The sequence below is a fragment of the Trachypithecus francoisi genome, unplaced genomic scaffold, assembly GCF_009764315.1.
Source record: "Trachypithecus francoisi isolate TF-2019V2 unplaced genomic scaffold, Tfra_2.0 Lachesis_group3, whole genome shotgun sequence".
NCBI lineage: Eukaryota > Metazoa > Chordata > Mammalia > Primates > Cercopithecidae > Trachypithecus > Trachypithecus francoisi.
Window position 1 is genome coordinate 137920992 of NW_022681468.1, and position 25677 is coordinate 137946668.

General features: G+C 46.7%; 1 protein-coding gene across 2 annotated transcripts; it reads left to right on the forward strand.

Moving 5' to 3' along the window:
• The first annotated feature begins 4345 nt into the window (after positions 1-4345).
• Positions 4346-12241, forward strand: BCL2L10 (BCL2 like 10). 2 transcript variants are annotated; one of them, XM_033190097.1, is made up of 2 exons: positions 4346-9298; positions 11535-12241. In XM_033190097.1, the coding sequence occupies exons 1-2, from the start codon at positions 8810-8812 to the stop codon at positions 11658-11660; spliced, it is 615 nt and encodes a 204-aa protein (XP_033045988.1). In that variant the 5' UTR covers positions 4346-8809; the 3' UTR covers positions 11661-12241. The 2 variants fall into 2 exon arrangements, with proteins under 2 accessions (XP_033045988.1, XP_033045989.1); XM_033190098.1 differs by having other exon boundaries at positions 4346-9391; positions 11534-11701.
• The last annotated feature ends 13436 nt before the right edge of the window (positions 12242-25677 follow it).

Genomic DNA, 25677 nt, shown 5'->3' on the forward strand with positions numbered 1-25677 from the left:
CAGAGCAGTTACTGGTGGTTTTACTGCACACCGGGGTCTGGGGTAGAGAGAGAAAAATAAAAGGCCTCTGCCTGCCTCCAATGAGCCCAGAGAGAGTGCTTTTAAGTCCCAGTAGATTCCAGTCTGGGCAGGGGCTCAGGAAATGGGCCCAGTGTCTGGCCAGCTCCTGCCAGCTGCTGAAGGGGTCAGGGACACCATGGGATTCCTGAGCTCTGCTCCAGAATGTCCCATAGTGGCCTCTGGTACAGCTGGCCTCCTTGTGGTGGCATGCCCAGCCCTCTGTCCCACAGCCTTTTTTTTTTTTTTTTTTGTCTCTGCAGTGTGCCTTCCGGCTCCCAGAAGTGAAGGAAGGCACGGGAAAGGAAGGAAAGGTGGCCCAGGGGAAGCGCATTCCAGGTTCCATGTTTGGAGGGGTGGAGAGCATCTTCAGGATATGTGCAAAGTAGACTGTGACTTTCCAATCCAAAAAGCCACTTTACAGGCCCAGGGAAAGTATTCCAGAGAATGCGTCCACTCCCTACACGGGCAGGAAGCCCCCTCCACTGTGAGCATGCACTCTCATGGTGGGCGCTGCCGGGATTTGGACTGTGTGACAGCATGTGGAGACTCAGGGGTAAGCTCCATGGAATAGGTTGTGTTTTGCAGATCGAAAATAATGCTGAGTGCATTTTATAATCAGCTTTTCCTTTTTCCAGAGGACTTGGGGATAAACCTACCAAACCAATTGAGGTGAAGGGGCCAGATGGGCCCCCAGGGGTGTAGAGCCTTAGGCAACCCCCTCCCGGGCCAGAAAAAAAGAAAGTGCAGGCAGAAAGGTGTGGGTGATGGCTATTATGGGAAGTACCTGTGACATGAAGCCAAGTCCAGTGCTTTAGAATGCGTGGTCAGCCTCTCACCGGCGGAGCCCTGGCAGCCATCCCTGTTCTCCCAGGTGAGCCAGAGGCGGGCATCCCATTGCCACTGCCCTCTTCCTGCCCTTCTGCCTCCTTCGCACCCCTCTCTAGATTATAAGTGGTTTAAAACAGCACAAGGTTATCAGGGCCTTTGTGTCCCAGGTTCTTGTAGCTGCCAGGCCAGCTGGCTGAAAGGTGGCACCCCTGATACTGGGACTCCTCTGTGAGTTAGAGGGACGCCATGGTGACAAAGGAGGTCTGACCTTGGTTCACACCCAGCCCTGACACGTTCACAGAATATGTGATAATATCTGAGTTTCTCTCAGCCTCAGTTTCCCCATCTGTAACATGGGATGGCACTAAAATATGTGATGTGCATACCTCATTCTTTAGCACATCTTCAGGAAGGTTTCCCAGCTTCCTCTCTGTGTCCTCCTTTTTCCCCTTCCTGTTTGCCCCCTCCTTTCTCCCTCCACCTATCTTCCCTCTTTCTCTTCTCTTTCCCTCCTCCCTCCCTCCCATCTCCTCCTCCCTCCCCTCCCATCTCCTCCTCCTCCCCTTCCATCTCCTCCTCCCTCCCTCCCATCTCCTCCTCCTTCTTCCCATCTCTTCCTTCCTCCCATCTCTTCCTTCCTCCCATCTCCTCCTCCCTCCCTCCCATCTCCTCCTCCTCCCTCCCATCTCCTCCCTCCCTCCCATCTCCTCCCTCCCTCCCATCTCCTTCTCCCTCCCTCCCATCTCTCCTCCCTCCCCCATCTCCTCCTCCTCCCTCCCATCTCCTCCTCCTGCTTCCCATCTCCTCCTCCCTCCTATCTCTTCCTCCCTCCCTCCCATCTCCTCATCCCTCCCATCTCTCCTCCTTTCCTCCCAGCTCTTCCTCCCTCCCTCCCTCCATCTCCTTGTCCCTCCCATCTCTCCTCCTTCCCTCCCATCACCTCCTCCCTCCCTCTCATCGCCTTCTCCCTCCCATCTCCTCCTCCCTCACTCCCATCTCCTCTCCCCCCTCCCATCTCCTCCCTCCCATCTCCTCCCTCCCATCTCTCCTCCCTCCCATCTCCTCCTCCTCCCATCTCTCCTCCCTCCCATCTCCTCCTCCCACCCTCCAGTCCTCCTCCCTCCTTCCCATCTCTCCTTCCTCCCCCCATCACCTCCTCCCTCCCTCCCAATGCCTCCTCCATCCCTCCTCTCTCCTTCCCAACTCCTCCTCTTTCCTCTCCTCTGCCCCCGCCCCCTCTCCTTCTCATTCATCCAGACTCCTTTTTCTAACCTTTCTCAATCTTCCTCCTTTCCTCATCTCCTCTTCCTCTCTCTCCCTGTTCCGCCTCTCTCCTGGTCTCCTTCCTTCCCCTTCTGCCCTTTCTCCCTCCCTCCTCCTCCCTCCCCGTTCCCCTTCCCCCAGCTCTTTCTTTTCTCCCCATCTCCCCCTCCATAGGCAGCCCTCATTCATATAGCACATTAGTAATTCTCATCAATTAGAGCTTCGTCTGGGTCAGTGGTTCTCAAACTTTTTGATCTTAGGATCCCTCTACACTGTGTTTTGTTTTGTTTTGTTTTGTTTTGTTTTAAGACAGAGTTTTGCTCTTGTTGCCCAGGCTGGAATGCAGTGGCACGATCTTGGGCTCACCTCAACCTCTGCCTCCCAGGTTCAAGTGATTCTTCTGCCTCAGCCTCCTGAGTAACTGGAATTACAGGCATGCGCCACCATGCCCAGCTAATTTTGTATTTTTAGTAGAGATGTGGTTTCTCCCTGTTGGTCAGGCTGATCTCAAACTCCCAACCTCAGATGATCCACCCGCCTTGGCCCCCCAAAGTGCTGGGATTACAGGTGTGAGCCACCACGCCCGGCCTACACCCTTAAAAGTTATTGAGGACCCCAAATAACTGTGGATTGTATCTATCCACATTTACCGTATTAGAAATTAAGACTGAGAAAAGTTATAAAACACAAGATTACAGATGCATACGTTCCATTAGCCATCAAGGTGGTGATCTTTCACCCATGCCAGTAGTCTCTGGAAAACTGAGAGAATGAAAATAAAAAAGTCACCAACACACGCTCACAAAGTGTCAGTATTATGAAAATAGTTTTGACCTTGAGGACCCCTGAAAGGGTCTCAGGGACCCTCAGGGGCTCTGGATCATGCTTTGAGAACAGCTGATCTGGGCTAATGAGCCCTTTTCCAGCCCTTCTATGTGAGACCTCCCAGAGGCCATTAAGGGCCTTGGAAGCACTTGGGAAAGAAAGAGGTGACAGGATGATTGAGGAGAGCCACCCTAGGGAAAGCCTTCGGAGGAGGCTTTGAGGCAGCCCTGATCGGTGGGGCAAGTCCCAGAGAGGCAGTCGGAAGGGCTCGGGACCAGCTGAGGTCTGTGACCCAAAAATCCTTTGAAAAGAGGATGCCTGGGAGCCTGGGGAAGGCACAGTGGATGGGGTAGAAGACGGGCTGAGGCCCAGGCCACTCCCAAGCCTAGGAGAGCTGACTGAATGGGGATTTGTGGATCTTCATTTCCCAAACTCGCCTGCTGAGAAGAATCATCCCACCCATGGCAGGTTCATGCACTGCGCCTTCAGGGCCCCGCCTGAGATATGGACTGGGCGGGCCTGAGGTGGGCCAGGAAATCTGAGCCAGAGGCCCACTGGGGAGGCCGCGAGTGAATCTTGTCTCTGTGGATCCTGTGTGAGGATTGCAATGCTAAACCACTTGCCCTCTCATCCGTGACCAGAGAGAATTGGGTCACTCTTCTGGACATGCCACAGACTCCTACTTCTAGACAGGACTTGGCTGAGCCAGGCTGGCCTTCAGGGTTGGTCAGTCTCCACAGGGGACTCTGGCCTCCCGTGGGCTGCCGCAGGGCCAACCCCAGTGAAAGAAATGAAATGACTGAATGTGTTCGTGTCATTCAAAAAAGGATGCAGCAGGGGGTGGGGAGGAGTTGGTTAATGGAATCAAATTTGCCACAAGATAGGAGTCTAGTGTTTGGCGGCACTGTAGGGTGACTATCGCTAACAATAATTTACTGTGTATTTTCAAGTAGCTAGAAGAATTTTGAATGTTCCTGTCAACCTAAATAACAAAGACAGGCTCTCTAAAAGAAAAAGATACTTAATCAAAAGTAGGGCACTGCAACAGGAATATGTGTGCTGTAGTAAACTGTGTGCATATTCCAGGAGGTAAAGAAAAACAAAGGTGGCCGGGCGGTGGCTCACACATGTAATCCCAGCACTTTGGGAGGCTGAGGCGGGCGGATCACGAGGTCAGGAGATCGAGACCATCCTGGCTAACACGGTGAAACCGTCTCTACTAAAAATATTAAAATTTAAAAAAAAATTAGCCGGGCGTGGTGGCAGGCGCCTGTAGTCCCAGCTAAGAATGGCGTGAACCCAGGAGGCAGAGCTTGCAGTGAGCCGAGATGGCACCACTGCACTCCAACCTGGGTGACAGAGCAAGACTCTGACTCAAAAAAGAAAAAAAAAAGGTTTTTAAAGGAAAAAATGAGGAGGGTTACATAATGGTTTTGAAATAATTATCCTTGGCTACAAATATCAATAACAAAGGTCACACCAGTCCGAGGCTGGACAGGCAGTTGCTAGGCAGATGTCCTTGCAGAAGTAATTTTGTGTGAGGTTGTGGCGGCCTATGTGCAAGGTTGTAATTTTTGCAGAATCTTTTGTGATCATTTTTGTATTAGGCATACAAGCATGAGAATCCTCTCTTCATGGCCTCCTCAGCTCTATTTGTCATGGTTTTTTTTTTTTTTTAACACTAGTAACTCTTGAATTCTAACAACTTTCACATTTCCAACACAAAGAAATGATAGATATTTAAGGGATTAATATGCTAATTACCCTGATCATTACACATTGTATACATGTATCAAAATAACACACTGTACCCTATAAATATGTACAATTATGTGTCAATTAAAAATAATTATTTTTAAAAGTAGATGCAGACCCTCTAGTAAGGAGATGGGATCAGGAGTGACTCCATGGTTAATTTAACCCACATAAACAACTAATCGTAAGTATGGTATGAGCGTTTGTGTAAAGACTGTGGCAACAGGAAATGTCTGTCTTTGAACCCAAGGTTATCTAACCAGCACACCAATGGTGAAAGATTAACTTTGTCAGAAACCAGGAACCGTGAAGCAGAGGCCACCGTTTCCAACCTGTGTGTTTTCCACGATAATTGGCAGCCTCCCACTCCTAAGTTTGTACCCAAGGGAAATTAAAACATATGTCCACACAGAAATTTGAATGCAAATGTTCATAGCAGCATTACTCATAGTAGCCCAAAGTTGAAACAGCCCCAGTGTTCCACAGTGGATGAATTGATGAACAAAATGTGGTGTATCCACACAATGGAATACAAAGAAAGAGCGCAGACACATGTTACAACATGGATGAACCCTGAAAATATTGTGCCGGGGAAAGAAACCAGAGACAAAGAGCCACATGTTGTAGGATTCCATGTATATGAAATGTCCTAATAAGCAAACTCATAAAGACAAAAAGCAGATTAGTGGTCACTCAGGGCTGGGGTGAGGAGTGACGGTTAGTGGGCACTGAGTTTCTTTTGGGGGAGCTGAATTAGTGGTGGTGATTGCACAATTCTGTAAATGGACTAAAAACCACTGGATTCTAAGAGGGTGAATTTTATGGCATATTAATTACATCTCAATAAAGCTGTTACTTAAAACGTGGAAAAAATAATAAGCAGTCACTAGCTTTTCTCAATAAAACAGAAACTACATAGGTAAGACCAACATTGTCACATTTTGGTTTTGGTTGAGAATGGGGCAAGTGAGCATAGTCACCCTTGCCAGAGGATTTACCATTTACAAATAAAGGTTTCTCTGGAATGATGGCCTTTTACTATGTGCCAGGTACTGTGCTAAGCCCTTTGTGTATACCAATTCATGTAATCCTTGTGACAGCCCCATGATGCCCCATTTTTAGATGGGGAGATAGATGGAGGTTAGGAGGGTTGAATAACTTGCCCATAGCTGCACAGCTTCCAAGTTGCACAGACAGGATTTTCACCAAGTCTTATTACAAACTGCCTCATATTGTGTGAACTGGAAATTCTATGTTGAGGTTAATTTATTCATTTGTTGTTTAGTTTTATTCATCATTATTGAGTTACCAATGGCAGTGCCAGAGGATTTACCATTTACCCCAAAGCTACTGCAAATCTAAGAAAAAACAATGGTCTTACTGCTAAAGTATAATGTATAAAAAGGTAAAATCATGACTCTCTTGCAAATAAAACATGAACATGTATCCAAGCTTTTATTTAACTCACTGATTAATAAGGGAACCAGTAAGATGTCAAAACCAGTTCAAATGGGAATTTGAGGTACAGAGATTTATATTCCAACAAAATTCATTTAGTTCACTCGAATGAATCATTTGCTTTAGCAGATTAGGCACTTAGCAGAAGCATCAGCCAGCTCAGCCTTTGGAGGGAGAACTCCATATTGTTGGACCCATACACATCCTCTGTCCCTGCTGCCAGGAGCTCTTCGTTCAGCCCATTGAGCAGACGCCAGAGCAGCGGCATAGAGAGGCTGGCTGACAGCCACAGAGCATGTCATTCTGTCCATCTGATTCAGAGTCTGCTCTGCAGTGGATGCCCTTTAGTGGGCATTCACGTGAGATGCAAATATCTTCAGTCTGTGCCCATTCAAAGGAATTCAGCCACATATCTCTTTCCAAGATTTTCTTGTCACCAATCTTCCAGTCCTGTTCTTTTTAAGGCCCTGACCATCCAGCTAAACCATCAGCGACTGTCCAGGAATCAATGTAGGTCTGTATTCTGGCCATCTCTGGACAACCTTGAATTTCTGCCCACTGGAAGGATTCTCCTTCACCACTGTCCTTCACAGTCGCCCGAGTGAGTGTGAGTGAATGCTGCAGCTGTTCTCTTTCATGTGGTACCAGTACATCATATGGACCCATCTATAATCCAGGCTGGAGGTTTTTCTCCCTCAGTCAACTGGACATAAACAGCATCCCAAGAGGCCATAGCCGTGGAATGAGGGAGAGGAGGCAAAGCAAAGTTGATGTTGGAAGAGTCTGAGTGGCCTGCTCGTACAATTTACTTACACCTTCTGAACCTCCCTGGGCTGTTCCAATACGCCATTTCCATTTGATGATAGATGGCTGCTGTATACATCCAGCTTTATGGCTACATAGGTCAGATGACATCCAGTTCGTGATGGGCGCTCAAGCTTCATGGTCAGGCATTCTGCCCCTACCAAGGCCCGGTAGCAAGGCAGAACCTGCTTCTCAAAAGGAGAGTAGTTATCTTCAGAAGAGGTTCTATATTTACTCCAGAATTCTAGAGGTCTGTACTGTCTCCTGTTAGTGCTTGCCAGAGGCTCCGTACAGCATCCCTATTGGACAATGAAAGTCCCACTGGATCTGTTGGATCACAAGACCCAAGTGGTAGGGCCGCTTTACTGCAGCCTGAACTTCTGCAGAGTCTTCTCTTATTCTGCTCCTCAATCCACCAGCCTGTTAATTGGGTTGAAATAGCTCACTCAAACACAGTCTATGTTGCCTTCAAAGTCCAAAATGGCTCACCATGTCCCCCCAAAATTCGTATATTGAAATCCTAGCCCCAGTGTGATGGTATTCGGAGATGGGGCTTTTGGGAGGTATTAGATCACGAAGGCGGAGCCCTCATGAATGAGATTATTGTCCTTATAAAAGAGATCCCAGATAGCTCCTTCACACCTACTGCAATGTGAGGACACAGCAAGAAGCCTGCTATCTGTGAACAAGGAAGCAGGTCCTTACAAGGCACAGAACCTGCCAGGGCCTCAATCTTGGACTTTTTTGCCATCGAAACTGTGAGAAATAAATGCCTTTATTTATAAGCCTCCCAGTCTATGGCATTCTGCTATAGCAGCCTGGACAGAATAAGACAGCTACCAAGTGCTGTGCCTCTTTTGTAGTGATGCAAGATGCAGCAACTCATCTTTCACCCTGCGAGGGCTATTTCAACATGCTCCAGACCCCTGAACCCCCAGAAATATCACTGCTAGTATCCATTCTGCATCAGTTTGGATCCAATCAGGAGAAAGAAGCCATGGAGTCATATGAACTGAGAAAGTGTAATATAAATATTAGCTATATCAGGGGACTGCAGTAATTAGGGATTGGCCAATAAAAAGTAACGAGAACTTCAAGCAGTATCAGAGTGACAGTATAAGAAACAGCTGCTGCCCTAGTACTGAAGACTCCTTCAACTTCTAGTCAGAATTAAACTGTACAGGGACGGCCCTTTTGTTTGCCATCACTGAACTGTAGAGTCCTTGAGGTCAGGAACCACATGTCTTGTTCTCCATTGTATCTTCAGTGCTAAGGGGGGAGGCCTAGCACCACAAAGGCTCTTACTAAATATGAATGAATACAGCCAATATTGGCCCTCTAGCAGCCCCCAAGATAATTCGCCCTTTTCCTGCCACGTGTGCGGGACCCAAAGAAAGGAATCCCCAACACAGACCTGGGTGCTTTCCAATCTAGAGATGCAGATAATGCCCAAGGGAGCGGTCTGTGAGGGGCCGTGTGTAGCCTTTGTCAAGCGCTCCTTAAGAGGAGGCTGAAGCCCAGCCCAGCTTCCCAGACTGTCCCCTCACATTCTTAGTCCCCAGACCTGGAGCTAAATAACGCCAGAGTCTCACAGTGCACCTGATTGCTACAGGAACACATGCGCACCGGCAGGCCTTGCCTTGGGGACTGTAACAGGTGCAGGTGGGATTCCCATTTAAGGCTCCTCTCTCAATCCTGAAAAACCTGGGGCCGGGGGCCGGGAGCCGGGGCGGGGCACCGCAGCCCTTCCCTGGGGGAGGCGCGGCCGGGCCAAGAAAACCAGCGAAGGCCCAGGGCCCCCAGCAGAGGCCCGACCATGGCTGACCAGTTGCGGGAGCGCACCACCGTGGCTGACCCGTTGCGCGAGCGCACCGAGCGGTTGCTGGCCGACTATCTGGGGTGCTGCGCCCGGGAACCCGGCACCCCCGAGCCGAGGCCGTCCACGCCCGAGGCCGCCGTGCTGCGCTCCGCGGCGGCCAGGTTACGGCAGCTCCACCGGTCCTTCTTCTCCGCCTACCTCGGCTACCCCGGGAACCGTGTCGAGCTGGTGGCCCTGATGGCGGAGGCCGTGCTCTCCGACAGCCCCGGCCCCACCTGGGGCAGGGTGGTGTCGCTGGTGACCTTCGCGGGGACGCTGCTGGAGAGAGAGCCGCTGGTGACAGCCTGGTGGAAGAAGCGGAGCTTCCAGCCGCGGCTGAAGGAGCAGGAGGGCGACGTCGCCCGGGACTGCCAGCGCCTGGTGGCCTTGCTGAGCTCGCGGCTCACGGGGCAGCACCGCGCCTGGCTTCAGGCTCAGGGCGGCTGGGTGAGCACGCGGCGGACACCGGGACGCGGGGCGGAACGGGCATCCGGGAAGCGCCGGCACGATGAGGAACCCACCGCGCCAGCCCCCTGGAACCAGGTTTCTTGAAAGCAGAAAGGCTCGTTTCAGCGGGACTGGAACGTTCGGTGTGAAGTCTGGGGCTTCTCCTCCCCTGGCAGAAAGGCCGGCAGAAATCGGCCTTGTTAGACGGCTCTGAACAGTTCCGAAGCAGCTGCTCAGGCTTAGGTTTGCTCACTTGGACCTTGCCCTGGCTTTAGCCTTCGGGGGCTTTTAGGGGGCACCCACGTTAGCTCTGAACGCTTTGCTTCTATAGAAATCCCCAGCCAATGACGTCGGCAGTGGCGGGGCCCGGGCCAGGTGGGGTGTTTTTCTCCTCTGCCTACTAAATTTGCCTTTGGAGAGACTCGGACCCATTGATCACAACCCCCACGCCTCTCAGCCTGTCCAGAGAGGTTGTGGAGTGTGGTGGTCGCCCAGTGGTGGCGGTGACCCCAAGGTTCCTTAACTTCTAATCCGCTGCACCCAGCCCTCGGTGAGGATGTTTCTGGGCCCCTGGCTTTCAGCTGCAGGCCTTCATCTCTGTGGTCAAGGTTAGAGGGACAAGTCCTCGGCCTGCAGCTGATGATCAAGGAAAGCCACCTGGTGGTGAGCCCACCGCATGCCTCTGGGGCTCTGAGCTAGACCCCATTTCTTTCCCCACCACCTTATTGGCCGTTGATTCAATGACTGAAGTGGCTCGTGTTATCGGACACCTATAGCCAGACTATGAAAACCGGCAAGTTTTTTGATCCGAAATGTAGCCTCCTGCGGGTAATTTCCATTTAGACTGTTTTTTGTTTGTTTGTTTTTTTCTTTGAGACAGAGTCTTGCTCTGTGGCCAGGCTGGAGTGCAGTGGTGGATCCTGGCTCACTGCAACCTCTGCCTCCCGGGTTCAAGCGATTCTCCTGTCTCAGCCTTTGGAGTAGCTGGGACTGCAGGGGCCCGCCACCTCACCCGGCTAATGTGTGTGTGTGTTTTAGTAGAGATGGGCTTTCACTATGTTGGCCAGGATGGTCTCGATCTCTTGACCTCGTGATCCACCTGCCTCAGCCTCCCAAAGTGCTGGGATTACAGGCGTGAGCCACCTTGCCCGGCCCCCATTTAGACCTTCTGTAGTGACAAGTTGGGTTCTATCTGAGAAGGGAAAGGGAAAGGGAGTGGGAGGTGTTAGCATGAACTCCTGCCTTGTTAATAATGTTAGTGTTGGTCTTCAACCCTCTGGGCAGGTGAACTCCCTTCAGCTGCGTGCCTAAGGGCCTTACCTGAGCCCTGTCTCAACACAGCATCTGGCTCCTTGGGGCTGTCTGTCCTGAAGAGATTAGAATTGGAAAGGGGCCCGTTGAAGGCTTTGTTTGTTTTTGGCTAATCACTGTTGACTCAAGAATAATCTCTTAACACTAAAAAACTGAAATTCTTGGCTGGGGGCAGTGACTCGCGCCTGTAATCCCAGCACTTTGGGAGGCCAAGGCGGGTGGATCACCTGAGGCCAGAAGTTCAAGACTAGCCTGACCAACGTGGTGAAACCCCCTCTGTACTAAAAATACAAAATTAGCCAAGCGTGTTGGCGGTCGCATATAATCCCAGCTACTCCAGATGCTGAGCTAGGAGAATTGCTTGAACCCAGGAGGTGGAGATGGCAGTGAGTTGAGATCTTGCTACTGCACTTCAGCCTGGGCACCAAGAGCGAAACTCTCTCTCTCAAAAAAAAAAAGCTGAAATTCTCAAATTGGGTAAACATAGTTCAGCCTTGTCTCTGCCCATTGCAGTTAAAATGCCACAGCCTGGAGTTCAATTCCCTTCCTAAATGGGGTTGGTGCTTGCTGTAGTCTCAGGTGATAACTTTTCAATCTAGTGACTTGACAGTTTCCCAAAGGGCATCTCTTCTCTGCTCAGAAAAGAGCATAATAAGCTAACTTCCTCCTGGTTTTGAGTCAAGATATGAGTGTTCCTGCACCAAGTGACAAAGTTAAGTGGTTGCTTCTGTTCACCCTCTTAGACTTACCAATCCTCACTCCTCAGGGCCTCCTTATTGCTGGACATGTATCGGTCAGAATCTCCTTTCCTTTTACTCTTTCAATCCAAACCTTACTTTGCTGTTTAATCGGGAAGTTCCTGCGTTTTTTGAGTGAGGTTCTCAGCATCGTGAGGCAATCTAACTTTTCTCTCTCCCTGCTGTAGGATGGCTTTTGTCACTTCTTCAGGACCCCCTTTCCGCTGGCTTTTTGGAGAAAACTGCTGATCCAGGCTTTCCTGGCATGCTTGTTAACAACAGCCTTCGGTTACCTCTGGACACGATTATTATGAGTTTTAAAATTTTTAACCCACTTCTACCTGCCCAACTGTGACCAACTAAATGACAGAGGTGTGAGAACAAGAACTGAGGGAAAGCACCTTCCCCCACCGCAGACGTTTTTACCTGAATGCGTACAAGGAGTCCTGAGGTGCTGATGTGGCCGGTGTTTTAACTTGTGACAAGTACTCAGGTATGAGGACAAGAATGCAAATGTCTCTTCCCTGAGTGAAAGACATGGGGAGTCCAGCGCCTCATTATGCCAAAGAATCGCAGAAGAAACCTCATTCCATTAAATGGGGAAATACAGTGCTATTTGCTAAAAGTCAGATAAGAATGAGAACCTCTCATCTCTCCACAACTTCATGTGCTGCTGACTAATTTTAATCATGGCCACAGCTGGGGCAAAATAATCCCCAAAGCAGAAAAAGTCCCAATTTAACAAGGAATGTAATGTTAAAATCACTTATAAGGAATTCTTTGAAACCAAATCCTTTGAAATCTAATTCCTGGGACTTCTAGGTTTTTATAGTTAACATATTAATTTCTTCAATAAATAGTTAACTTCAAAGTTTTAATAAATTTGTATCTTTAAAAAAACTTCGTTGTCTTTCCTGATTCAATAAGCTCTCGTTCTTAGGAGTAAGTAGAATTGATGATAACTTGTTTTTATTGTCTCCTTAAATACACATTTAACAATGCTTGATTTTTTTTTTCTCAACACTTAACGCACAAGTTCAAAGTCCCTCCCTCCTCTCCCCCTTCCATTCTGCAAACTATCACCCACCTGCAAGGTGATTAACAGCGTGATTCCCTGCATGCCTTCCCGCCCGTTATTATACTTGCATTTTATAAAACTTAACTGGACCTGCTCTTTTGACTTAATCTTATGAGTGCTTTCTCTCCAGAACATGCAGCTCTGCCTTACTGTTTGAACTGTTGCAGTGCGCTCTTCGTTATCACAGGATATTCTGATTTAATTACCTTTTCACTGCTGTGTATTTCAGGGTGTTTCTCCTTTTTGGGGCTACTAGAAACATCACATGGAATTTTTTTGTGAATAGCCTTGCACACATACACAATCACATTGGTAAAAGAATCCTAGAATGAGAATATAGAGAATCTAGTCCCAGTGGATGTGTATTAAAATTTGGCTACTCCCAAGTTATTACTCAAAATAGGCTCGACCAGTCGAAACTTACATCAGGGCATGAGAGTGCTTAGTTCTTCACTCTTGGTGGTGGTGGGGTGTTTTTGTTTTTTGTTTTTTACTTGCTCTGTTGCCCAGGCTGGAGTGCAGTGGCAAGATCTTGCTTGGCTCACTGCAACCTCTGCCTCCCAGGTTCAAGTGGTTCTTGTGCCTCAGCCTCCTGAGTAGTTGGGATTACAGGCGCCCATTGCTGTGCCCAGCTAATTTTTGTATTTTTAGTAGAGACGGGATTTCACCACGTTGGCCAAGCTGGTCTCAAACTACTGACCTCAAGTGATCCAACCGCCTCAGCCTCCCAAAGTGCTGGGATACAGGCGTGAGCCACGTGCCTGGCCAGATCTATTCTAAATGTTTGCCTTTATGGCTTCAGGGTTTGGGGCCTCCTTAAGGAAGCTCCTTATCCCAAGAGTATAAAAAGTATACTATGTCCTTCGTCACTAATCCATTCTAAATTTCTTTTAGTATAATATGAAGTAGGGCTCATTTCTTGAAGAGCTGGGGTGGATATTTCAGCATTATTCACAGACAGTCCTTTTTTCCCCTGCTGATTTGAATACATGCTCTATTAGGTTCTGTTGACATCTTTTCATCTACTAATAGCACTGTCTCAACTGCTATGTGTTCCCAGTATATTTGAATATCTGATGGGATAAGTCTAATCCCTTCCTCTGTTCTTCAGAAAAATCCTTGGTTCTTTTAGTAGTGTAAGGTGAATTTTTTAAAAATCTGCTTATAAAAAATCCCTTTGAGGCCCAGCTCAGTGGCTCACACCTGGAATCCCAGCACTTTGAGGGGCTGAGGCAGGCGGATCACTTGAGGTAAAGAGTTCAAGACCAGCCTGGCCAACATGGCAGAACCCCATCTCTACTAAAAATACAAAAATTAGCCAGGCGTGGTGGTACGTGCCTGTGATCCCAGCTACTCCAGAGGCTGAGGAAGGAGAATTGCTTGAACCTGGGAGGCGGAAGTTGCAGTGAGCCAAGATTGCACCACTGCACTCCAGCCTGGGTGACAGAGCAAGATTCCATCTCACAGAATCCATTCAGGCCAAGTGTGGTGGTTCTCACCTATAATCTTAGTGCTTTCGGAGGCCAAGGCAGTGAGATCACTTGAGCCCAGGAGTTTGAGACCAGACTGGGCAACATAGTGAAACCGTCTTTAGAAAAACTATTTTTAAATTAGCCAGTCTGATCTGAAGAAAAAACAGAATAAAGGAGGACCAAAAACCCAAAAATTAGCCAGGCATGGTGGTGCACGCCTGTAGTCCCAGCTACTGAGGAGGCTAAAGAGGGAGAATTGTTTGAGCCCAAGAGGTTGAGGTTGCAGTGAGCCGAGATCACACCATGGCACTCTAGACTAGGTGATAGAATGAAAGTGGATCAATTTGGAAATATATAGTATCTTTACAATATTATCTTCCCTATTTTTTGTTGTTGTTGTGTTTTGTTTTTGAGATGGAGTTTCACCATGTTGCCCAGGCTGGTCTTAAACACTGAGCTCAAGTGATCCACCCGCCAATGTGTTGGAATTACAGGCGTGAGCCACCACGCCTGGCCTAATATTGCCTTCCCTTCTAAGAACATGAACTTCTGCTCCATTTATTCAGGTCTTTTATGGTTTTCTCTGTATAGGTTCTATTTAGATGTTTTCCAGCTCTTTGGCTTCTATCACTACTGGGAATGGACTCTATAGAGGATGTCTGCCTTCCCCAAAGCCACGTCCTCTTGTGATGACAGCTCAGTTTTCCTGCGGAAACCTACCCATCCTCTGTTCTTAGACCACGCGTCTCTGGTGGGGTTGACGCCTCACTTCATTCCACCCCAAGATCGGGACTATGACCCAGATCTGACCTAGAGAGCCGACCCCTGAGCAAAGCTGGCAGGGGTTGATGCTAGAGTTCCTGTAAACACTGTGACACTTCGTTTCCACTGGAGTATGGAGGGAACCTGCATGGTGGAGAACAGCGCACAGGAGAGAGTCTACAATTCGGAGGCGGGATGGGGTATGGAGAAACAGTTCTGGTGACATTACTTAAATCTCACAATTTGGCTGTGCCTAAACTACTTGGGACTCAGATTTCCTTTTCTGCTTTGTTGTTGAAAGTAAAACTCAATTCAGTCCCAAATCCGATGATCAATTTTTCCCTATTACACTTATTATTCAGTTATGGATGCCATAAAAGGAAACTTAATGTAAATTCTAAACTGGCTATTTTGAACCCCCATTAGTTCTGCTTCTTTTTCAACACTTGAACTTTCTTTTTCTTCGATAATTGCTTAGGTTCATGAAGGGTAGTGATAACATTCTGTATCTACCAGGAATTCCCTCAGTTGCTGGTCTATTGATGGCCACCTTTTCTTCTGGCATTCTTTTTCACTTTAGCACTTGAAGAGGAAGATGTGGAAGCCTGGCCCAGACCATAATTCAGCCTAGACTCCCTCTAGACACACGTGGGTTCATCCTGCAGCAAGAACCCATCTCCTCACAGTGCGCTGAGCTGATAGCACAGTGGTGAGGCCTGCCAGGGTCAGGGAATGGTGAATGGCTGCAGGAAGGAGTTATTTTTCTGACGTGATAATCATGTCATTGTTTCCTGGCATGTGGATGCTTGTTCCACAAGCGAAATATTCTGGGCTCATAAGAGGAAGGATGATTAGTGTGATGCGAGGCTGATTGCTAGGACAATTTCAATTCTCTCAAGATACAGATTCTTATACCCTGAGATACCATCACCCATCAGCCTGGAAATCACAGGTCTGTCCACTGCAATAGCAGTTCTCAAGGGGTGGCAGTCCTGGAGTCTTGGAGATCAGAGACTTTTGGCCTGATACACGACCATTTGTCTACTACGAAAACTGTTATCTTCTCTCAAGTTTTTCCTGCATTTCTGGCTTCTAGGACTTCCGGGTAAATGCTGTTTGCTTCACTCATTGATTGTTTTTTTCCAGTAGTACTTTCCCTATAACTTTGAAGTCCTTCTGGACCTGCCTCCCTCATCTCCTTGCTGTTTTTCCCCACCAGCACCTGATCATTCCCAGGACATATTCTTTTTCTCTGTTAATCAAAATGTCTTCCATTCTCCCTCTAGTATCCTCGGTGTTCAAATACTTACTAATGATCTTAGTAATGACCTTCGTTATCTTTAATAGCCCACAGGTGCACAAAATTGCATTAGTCATTAGTTCATAACATGTTCCTGATTGTTTTATGCATGCATTTTTATTTTTTATTTTTATTTATTTATTTATTGAGATGGAGTCTCACTCTGTCTCCCAAGCTGGAGTGCAGTGGTGCAATCTCAGCTCACTGCAACCTCCACCTCCTGGGTTCAAGCGATTCTCTCCCCTCAGTCTCCCAAGCAGCTGGGATTACAGGTGCGCACCCCCACGCTCAGCTCACCCTTTGTATTTTTAGTAGAGATGGAGTTTCACCATGTTGGCCAAGCTGGTCTCGAACTCCTGACCTCAGGTGATCCACCTACCTTGGCCTCCCAAAGGGCTGGGATTACAGGTGTGAGCCACTGCGCCTGGCTCAAGCTTCCCAATTTTAAGTCCTATAATGGTGACCCCCAACTTTCAGATGTAGTTCAAATTGCTGAAATTAATTCACAAGAGCCTATGTGATCAGCATTTTATTCAACTTTTATTTCTTTATTCTAAAAAAAACAAAAATGGGATACATGTGCAGACTGTACAGGCTTGTTACATAGGTATACGTGTGCATGGTGGTTTGCTGCCCCTATTGACCCATCCTCTAAGTTCCCTCCCCTCAACCCTCACCCTTATTCAACTTTCTGGCCTTATCTCCTGCTATGCACAAACTACCCCAACACACACTGTGCCTTCTCCCATCGCTTCCCTGCTTCTATCTGCCCTTCTACCTACTGCATTCGTTTTGCAGCTGAATCCTGCTTGCTATTCTAGAAGCCTCCTTGGGAGGACCCTCTCCGGCACAACATCCTGTACTGTGTGCTCATTCATGGCTCAGCCTGTGGCTGTTGACTTGTGTCACCCCCTCTGAACCATAACGTCCTTGAGGGCGGGACTGTGTCCTACTTACTCCATTTGTATACCCAGAGCCTAGCAGTGTCTGGTATGGGATAGAGGAAGGGACCTATGGAATGAATCCAAGCACCAGTGCTAATTATACACTCCCAGGCTGGGTGAGGTGGCTTATGCCTGTACTCCTAGCACTTTGGGAGGCCGGGGCAGGAGGATCGTTTCAACCCCAGGAGTTTGACTGAGATCATCCTGGGCAACATAGTGAAACCCCATCTCTACCAAAAAAAGAAAAAGAAAAAGAAAGAAAAAGAAAAATTAGCTGGGTGTCCAGGCGTGGTGGCTCATGCCTATAATCCTAGCACTTTGGGAGGCCGAGGCAGGTGGATCACTTGAGCTCAGGAATTTGAGACCAGCCTGGGCAACATGGTAAAACCTTATCTTTACAAAAATACAAAAATCAGCTGGGCATGGTGGCACATGACTGTGGTCCCAACTACTTGGGAGGCTGAGGTGGGAGGATTGCTTGAGCTCAGGAAGTTGAGGCTGCACTGAGCTGAGATCGTGCCACCGCACCCCAACCTGGGTGACAGAGGTGATCCTGTCTCAAAAAAAAAAAAAAAAAAAATTCAGCTGGGTGCCGTGGCACATACCTGTAGTCCCAGCTACTCAGGAGTCTGAGGTTGAAGGATCACTTGAGCCCAAGGAGGTAGAGGCTGCAGTGAGCCATGAGCACACCACAGCACTCCAGCCTGGGCAACAGAGTGAGACACTCTCAAAAAAAAAAAAAAAATCATATACTCCCATTTCAGCTTCTAAGCAAGTAGCTCTCTTGGGTCTGCCGTGTGCCCCTGTTCAGATGATCACAGGAACATCCTTTCCTACTGATCATGCAGACCTGTCATGAGCTGGCCCTGACTTCTGAGCTGTCTTACTGATGGTTATGACTCAGCCTCACTCCTGTGGCCCACTGCCAACATTTGTATTCTGCCCGGGAACACATCCTTTCTTTGTACAAAACTAACGCCAGGATGGGAATCAAATCTACAGTCTGGGTTTCGGAAGTAATATTTACTTGATGGAGTTAAGGAGGTAAGAATAACATTAATACTGTTGACAAGTACAGGTTCTCCGCCAGGCTGCAGTCCTGGAAGTGAGGTGAAGAAAGTGTTTAGGGTGGAAGGGATGATAACTGTCCAGTTTAGCTGAGAGGTCATGTAAGATAAGGACTGAGAAATAACCACTGGATTTAACAATGTGGAGGCCATTCATGATCTTAAGAAGAGCAATTTTGCTGGAATGGTAGCGGGGGAAAGCCTGAATGAAGTGGGTTCAAGAGAGTATGGGAGGAGAAAAATCAGAGTCAGCATGTGGAAAAAAGGACTTCAAGGATCATTGTTACAAAAGGAAAGAAAGATGTAATCGCTGGAGAGGAAGTAAAATTGAGGTGATTTTTTAAAACCTTTTTTCATGTACATTTTCCAGCATACAAAAGAATAGAGGGAAAAATACAATGAACAAACATGTACTCATTATGCAGTTTTTTGCTTGTTTGTTTTTTGAGACAGGGTCTCACTCTGTCACCCAGGTTGGAGTGCAATGGCGTGATCTCAGCTAACTGCAACCTCCGCCACCCAGACCCAAGGGATTCTCGTGCCTCAGCACCCTGAGTAGCTGGGATTACAGGCACCTGCCACCATGCCTAGCTAATTTTTGTATTTTTTTTGTAGAGACAAGGGTCTCATTTTGTTGCCCAGGCTGACCTCAAACTCCTGGGCTCAAGCGATCCACCTGCCTTGACCTCCCAAAGTGCTGGGATTACAGATGTGAGACACCGCACCCAGCCAAGAGGGTTTTTTTTTAAAGGGAAAATTAATAGCATGCATGAAAGCGGATGGAAGTGATGCAAGAGATGGAGTATTTGATGATGCAGGCAGGAGAGGAGATCTAGTGCTGTGAGGACGAGGAGCCTTGAAGATTCATCCACAATAAGACGACAGAGGCCAAGTACAGTTGACCCTTGAACAACACAGATTTGAACTGCGTGAGTCCACTTATAGGCAGATTTTTCAACGAATTGCTGATGGAAAATACAGTATTCAAGGGATGCAAAACCCAAAAGGCTGACCTTTTGTCTACACTGGGTTCCATAGGGCCCATGATGGAACTTGAGTATGTCTGGTTGGGGTATTTTGGGGGGTCCTGGAACCCATCCCCTGCAAACACAGAGGGATAACTGCATATGGACACAGCTGCATGGTATTGGGAGATGTAGAAGAGAGAGGGCGTGGACGTTCTGTTCAGATGGTTTTCATTTTCTCCGTGGAATAAGAAGCAAGGTCCTCATCTGAGAGCCAGGATGAGACAGGCAATAGAGGTCTGAGGAGAAAAGAGGAACTGAGAGAGCAGGCGCTGAGTGTTAATTATCCACCACGCCATCCTTAAGATGAAGAGGAGGAAGGCAAGTCCATCAGCTTGGCCACCATTAAAACACAGTACACAGGGAACATCTGGGGCATGCGGCATGGAAGTGAAATCTCATCACCTCAGGGTTCAGGAATTTATCTTAACTTTGGACGTGATTTGAATGCCAAGTCACTGGAAATTTTATTTTTAAAGAATCAGCATTAATTAATGAGCCATTTCAAGGCCTAATGAGCTACTTATTGCAAAGTTCTTTCCAGTGAGCCTGAAAGGGGAGAAACTGCCTTTGCTCCTGTTTTATTCCTTGAGATTCTGTTTTCTGATTTGAAAATTTGCAAAATCAGGCTGGGCGTGGTGGCTCACGCCTGTAATCCCAGCACTTTGGGAGGCTGAGGCAGGTAGATCACGAGGTCAGGAGTTCGAGACCAGCCTGGTCAACTTGGCAAAACCCTGTCTCTCCTAAAAATAAAAAAAAAATTTAAAAATTGCAAAATCAACTTGGAATTTCTCTGAACTGTTTCATAGTTAGTTGGAAATAAAAGAGTATTCAAAGTATACATGATTTTTCCTTTCCGTTTCCCTCCTTTACCTTTATCTTTTCCTCTATATAGTCCTGCCTCCTTTCATGAGGCTCACTAGCTTATGATGGTTAATAATATTCATTCATCACTGACTCTATGCTGAGTTCTACTCATTTGAGGAAACTGAGATTCAGAGGTTGAGTAACTTGCCAGAAGACGTGGTTGGCAAGAGGACAGTTCTTGAACCAAGATCATCTGATTTCCAAGTCTTAGCTGTGACACTGTTTTTTGCTTTTGTTTTTGTTTTTGAGACAAGGTCTTGCTCTGTCACCTAGGCTGGAGTGCAACAGTAGGATCACAGCTCAATGCAGCCTCGACCTCCTGGGCTTAAGGAATCCTCCTGCTTTGGCCTCCTGAATAGCTGGGACCACAGGCACCACCACACCCAGCTCATTTTTTAATTTTTCTTTTGTAGAGACGAGGGCTCGCTATGTTGCCCAGGCTGGTTTCGAACTCCTGGGCTCAGGCAATCCTCCTGCCTCAGCTTCCCGAGGTGTCGGGATTACAGGCGTGAGTCACCGCACCTGGCCCTCAGCCACGACTCTGCATCTGCCTGGTTCTTACCCAGAGGTTTCCTCTGGGTACCAGTCACAAGACGACATGCTGAAAGCAAACTAAGAAGACCTGGCTGACCTTCTGATCCTGCCTGCTCTCATCTCAGCCCTGCCACTTTTTAACTGAACGACATTGACCAAGTGTCATAAATATGTTTAATACAGTGGCTGCCTCAGCATCCATTTTCAGGCCTGACCTAAGTTGTCTGAAGCTCAGTCTCACTGTATCACCTCTGGTCTGGGTAACACTTCGCCTCGCTGAGAGGTTGTTTGTAATGCGGCCCATTTATTCTTCATCCCACTGACCCAGAACCCACACATCACACAGCTGCTGACCATGATAAAACCTAATGACCAACACCAGAATCCTGTAAATAAGCCCCGCTTCGCACGTGTTCTTTTTGAATCAGCCAAGCCACACCCCCACGGGAAAGCCCAAGGAAAACGCTTCAGGCCCTCCCTCTGCTCTCTGGCTCCCCACGGCCTCCAGACTCCCCCTCAGGCTCCCACCACTCGCCAGACCGCCCTGGGATGTGTAAGTAAGAGATTTCTTCTGTTCGTGCGTTTTGGTTTTGCCTCCTCCTTGTGCCTCACCTGACACCTTAGAACCTACCTTTCCCCCTGACCAGGACTCTCCCAGAGAGTGACTGGCTTCTGGTCCCCTCCAAAGAGAGACCTCAAGACTAAATTAGAGAGACATCTAATATATAAATCACAACATCACGTTATTTAACCTTCCTTAACTTCTGTAACCTCATCGGGAAAAAAATGCCTATTAATATTTATCCCAGCACTTTGGGAGGCCGAGGCAGGCAGATCACGAGACCAAGAGATCGAGACCATCCCGGCCAACATGGTGAAAACTCATCTCTACTGAAAATACAAAAATTAGCTGGGCGTGGTGGTGGACGCCTCTAGTCCCAGCTACTCTGGAGGCTGAGGCAGGAGAATTGCTTGAACCGGGAGGCGGAGGTTGCAGTGAGCCGAGATCATGACATTGCAATCCAGCCTGATGACAGAGCGAGACTCCATCTCAAAAAACAAACAAAAACATTTATAACATGAGGTTGTCTTGAAATCCAGAGCCAAGCCTATAACAAGTGCTAAGTCAGTGTTCCCTGAGACCATTGTTGTTTTTACCGTGCATCAGTTTTGGGCAACAGACTTCCCGTCTCTGAATATCACGTGCCTTGTTTGTAGAGTGAGGCTCTAATACTCCCTTGATTCACTTGATAGAGTTTTGGGAATCACTGTACAATGTAAGGCATGCCCAGGGTGATTGTGTGCCCTGGCTCTGCCCTGTTAGAATGATAAACTATAAGGACATCCAAGTTTCCCTTTTTCTAGTGGTCCTATGAAACTCATTTCTTCTTTTCTTACAATGATCGCATTTGTCCTGGTGAGCTGTTATAAGCTATCTGCCTATTATTTATTTGTGAGTACAGTACAGAGACTTTTTACTTCTTGTCAGTGTTGCTTTCCAACAGAAGAAGGTTAATTCTAAGAAATAAACCATGCAAGAGTTAAAAACAAAAATCAAAGATGCTTTTTAGGGAGAGAGGTATATAATATTCAGATGACCAGAGATTAAAAATCTAGCACACAAGCTCAGTGGTGCCCAGTGCCATACAGTAATCAGACAGGCAAAGAGCGGGACAAAGGCAAGGCTTTGGGGTTTTGAAGGGAGGAGCTTGGTCTAAAGTCCTCGGCTCTTATTCCACCCAGAGGATCACCTGGGCTTGGGCAGCAGAGCAGGTGGGCGCCCCTCTACATCTCTCTTTGAAAGGTCCACCTGGCAACAAATGGTCTTTGCAGGAAACCATTTTCTTGCTTTGTCTTCAAAGCTCATTATGGCATTAACTGTTACCGCTGGAAGAAGGTCTCAGGCTTTAATAGTTGACCTCGGAACAGTGGGGTATCTGCCTCTTTAGACACCTTGCACACAAGCCTTTTGGTCTTTAAAAATGCTCAGATTTTTGTACTTTGAGAGGTAAGTCCACTTTATTTCAACATGGCTGAAAGTTGCATTTTTCTTTAAATCAAAATCGTAAAGTTATCTGATTCCTCTGGGAAAAATGTACAAAGTGATCTGATAGTGTTCAGCAGTTGCGTGACCACTTACTGGGGTCTTTGGTCTTGAAGTTTTAAATGATCTGGACTGCAGCTTCCTCACAGTGGTTGTAAAGCTGAAATGCACTCATATATGAAAGCTACCCACTGTCATTAGCATTTCAAAATGAGAAGAAATTGGATTTTAAGACATTCTGGGAAACAAGGGTTGTCCATTCCTACATTTGTGCTGTAACAAATACACCCAAATTCCTTTAAAAAAAAAAAAAAAAAGGTTCTTCCTCCCTCAAGTATCATTAAGTACATCTAATAATGTGCTAGGCAACATGGTTATTAGCAGTTTAAAAAAATGAATTGTCCTTTTATTCCTTATGCATTTATTGGATATTTTATTTAGATTTCTAAACATGGAGGATGATACATTTAAAGGTGGTGTTCTTCTAACCAGTTGTAAAGCTACTTAGTTGAATGAAATTCCAATTTCATGGTTGTGTTTTATCTTTACCCATTTTTCTGTAAGAGGCCTCCACTGGCCAAATTTGGGACAATGTGAGCATCAAATAGATACTAGGAAAGGATTAGAACCCACTGATAAAGTTAAAAAAACAAAACCATAAGCCAATGCTAATAGAAATAAATAAGCAAAAGGAAACCCTTTCTCCAAGGAGTCCCGGTTCCTTTTAGTGGCCGGTGGTATTAACATCTGAGCTGCATTTTACTTTCGTACAGCTGTATTCATTTGACCTTAACATTTTTATTTTGTTAGCAAGATTACATTTAATGAGTAAAACTTAGCATTTTATCTTTATATTATCATTTTTATCACAAAATTACTTGTATCAAATTTGATAATAGGAAATCAACTATTCATTTTTTGAATGTATTTGCAAATAATTGAAAATGTATTTTAAAGCTTTAGTTTAAAGCATAAATAGTGCTCATTTTTTTCAGTTGGATTATCTCTTACCCTCCCTCTTCCTTTTCAAATTCTACTGAAAAGATCAGTTACAGCTCAATAATCAATAGTAGCATTAACACACTGGAGGTGGGGGGTGCCATCAGCAATGTGGGATTTCCAGATTTAATGTCAATGGGAGTAAACTGACAATAGAATCCAGCTAGAGGGATCTCTAGCCCACTTCAGGAAATAAAAAGCACCTCTCAAAAAAGTGAAATTTTTCTCTTACAAGATGATGGAACAGGCCGGGTGCGGTAGCTCACGCCTGTAATCCCAGCACTTTGGGAGGCCGAGATGGGTGGATCACCTGAGGTCGGGAGTTCGGGACTAGCCTGACTGACATGGAGAAACCCCGTCTCTACTTAAAAAATGAGCAGGGCCTGGTGGTGCATGCCTGTAATCCCAGTTACTTGGGAGGCTGAGGCAGGAGAATCGCTTGAACTCGGGGGGCAGAGGTTGCGGTGAGCTGAGATCGCGCCATTGCACTCCAGCCTGGGCAACAAAAGCAAAATTCCATCTCAAAAAAAAAAAAAAAAGATGGAACAATACCAAGATGGGGAGCAGCAGTCCCCAGCAATTGGCTGGGCTAGTCTTTCACCCCACACATCTTAGCTCTAGCTATTAACTGACCCCAAGGATCATCAGATATTGAAAGATAACTAATTGCATGGGAGAAGTAACAGACTCAACAGAAAGAATACTCTCAAGGATGCATAATCAAAGAAGAAACTAGAATAAAACTCTAAAGGAAACATGGATATCTCAGATTTGGAAGGATCTCCATCCTTTTTTTTTTTTTTTTTTTTTAAATTTCTGTGATTTCAGTTCTTGGAAATCAAAAGTATTGCTGAAATAAATTTGCTGGGCATTACTTTTTTTTTTTTCCTTTGAGACGGAGTCTTACTCTGTCACCCAGGCTGGAGTGCAGAGGCACGATCTCAGCTCACTGCAACCTCTGCCTCCCAGGTTCAAGAGATTCTCCTGCACGCCACCATGTCCAGCTAATTTTTGTATTTTTAGTAGAGGAGAGGTTTCACCACGTTGGCCAGGCTGGCCTCAAACTCCTGACCTCAGGTGATCTGCTCGCCTCGGCCTCCCAAAGTGCTGGGATTACAGGCATGAGCCACCACACCCAGCCTGGGCATTACTTTTATAACAACTTTTTATTAAAGTATCTTTTGGCCAGGAGTGGTGGCTCACCCATGCAATCCCAGCACTGTGGGGGGCCAAGGTGGGCGGATCACCTGAGGTCAGGAGTTTGAGGCCAGCCTAGCCAACTTGGTGAAACCCCACCTCTACTAAAAATACAAAAATTAGCTGGGAGTGGTGGTGCGTACCTGTAATCCCAGCTACTCGGAAAGCTGAGGCAGGAGAATCACTTGGACCTGGGAGGCAGAGGTCGCAGTGAGCCGAGATTGTGCCACTGCACTCCAGTCTGGTGATAGAGTGAGACTCTGTCTCAAAAAATAAAAATGCATAAATAAAGTATATTTTAAGGTGGTTTTTTCTTCCCTGGTTTTTGCAATTTAAAAATTTAGATAAAATTTATATAACATAAAATCATTTTAAATTATACAACTCAGTGTTTTCTAATATATTAACAATGTTGTGCAACCATCATCTTTATCTAATTCCAGACATTTCTGTCATCTCAGAAAGAAACCTCATACCCATTAGGAGTCACTCCCAATTTCTCCCTTCCCTCACCCCCTGGCAACCATTAACCTCCTTTTTATCTCTATGGATTTGCTTATTCTGGACATTGCATATCAATAGAATCAGACAACACATGGCTTTTTGTGTCTGACTTTTTTCATTTAGCATAGTGTTTTCGTGGTTTGTCCCCATTGTGGCGTATGTCTGTACTTCATTTCTTTTTTATGGCTGAGTAATACTCCACTGTTTGAATACACCAAACTTTGTTTCTCCATTCATCAGCTGATGAACATTTGGGTTGTTTCACTTTTTGGCTATTATGAATAATGCTGATGTGAACTTTAAGCTTTTGTGTGGACATGTTTTTTAATTCCATCTAGGAGTGGAATTGCTGAGTCACATGGTAACTCTGTGTTTACTGCTTTGAGAAACCACTAATCTATTTTTCACGGTGGCTACGTTATTGGCTTTTGTTACAGTTGTTGTTAAACAATCATTTTATTGCTTGAGTACCTAGACAAATATATGCGACCAGGGCAGAGGCTGTAGATGATTCATATTTCCCACTGGGAGGGAGAAT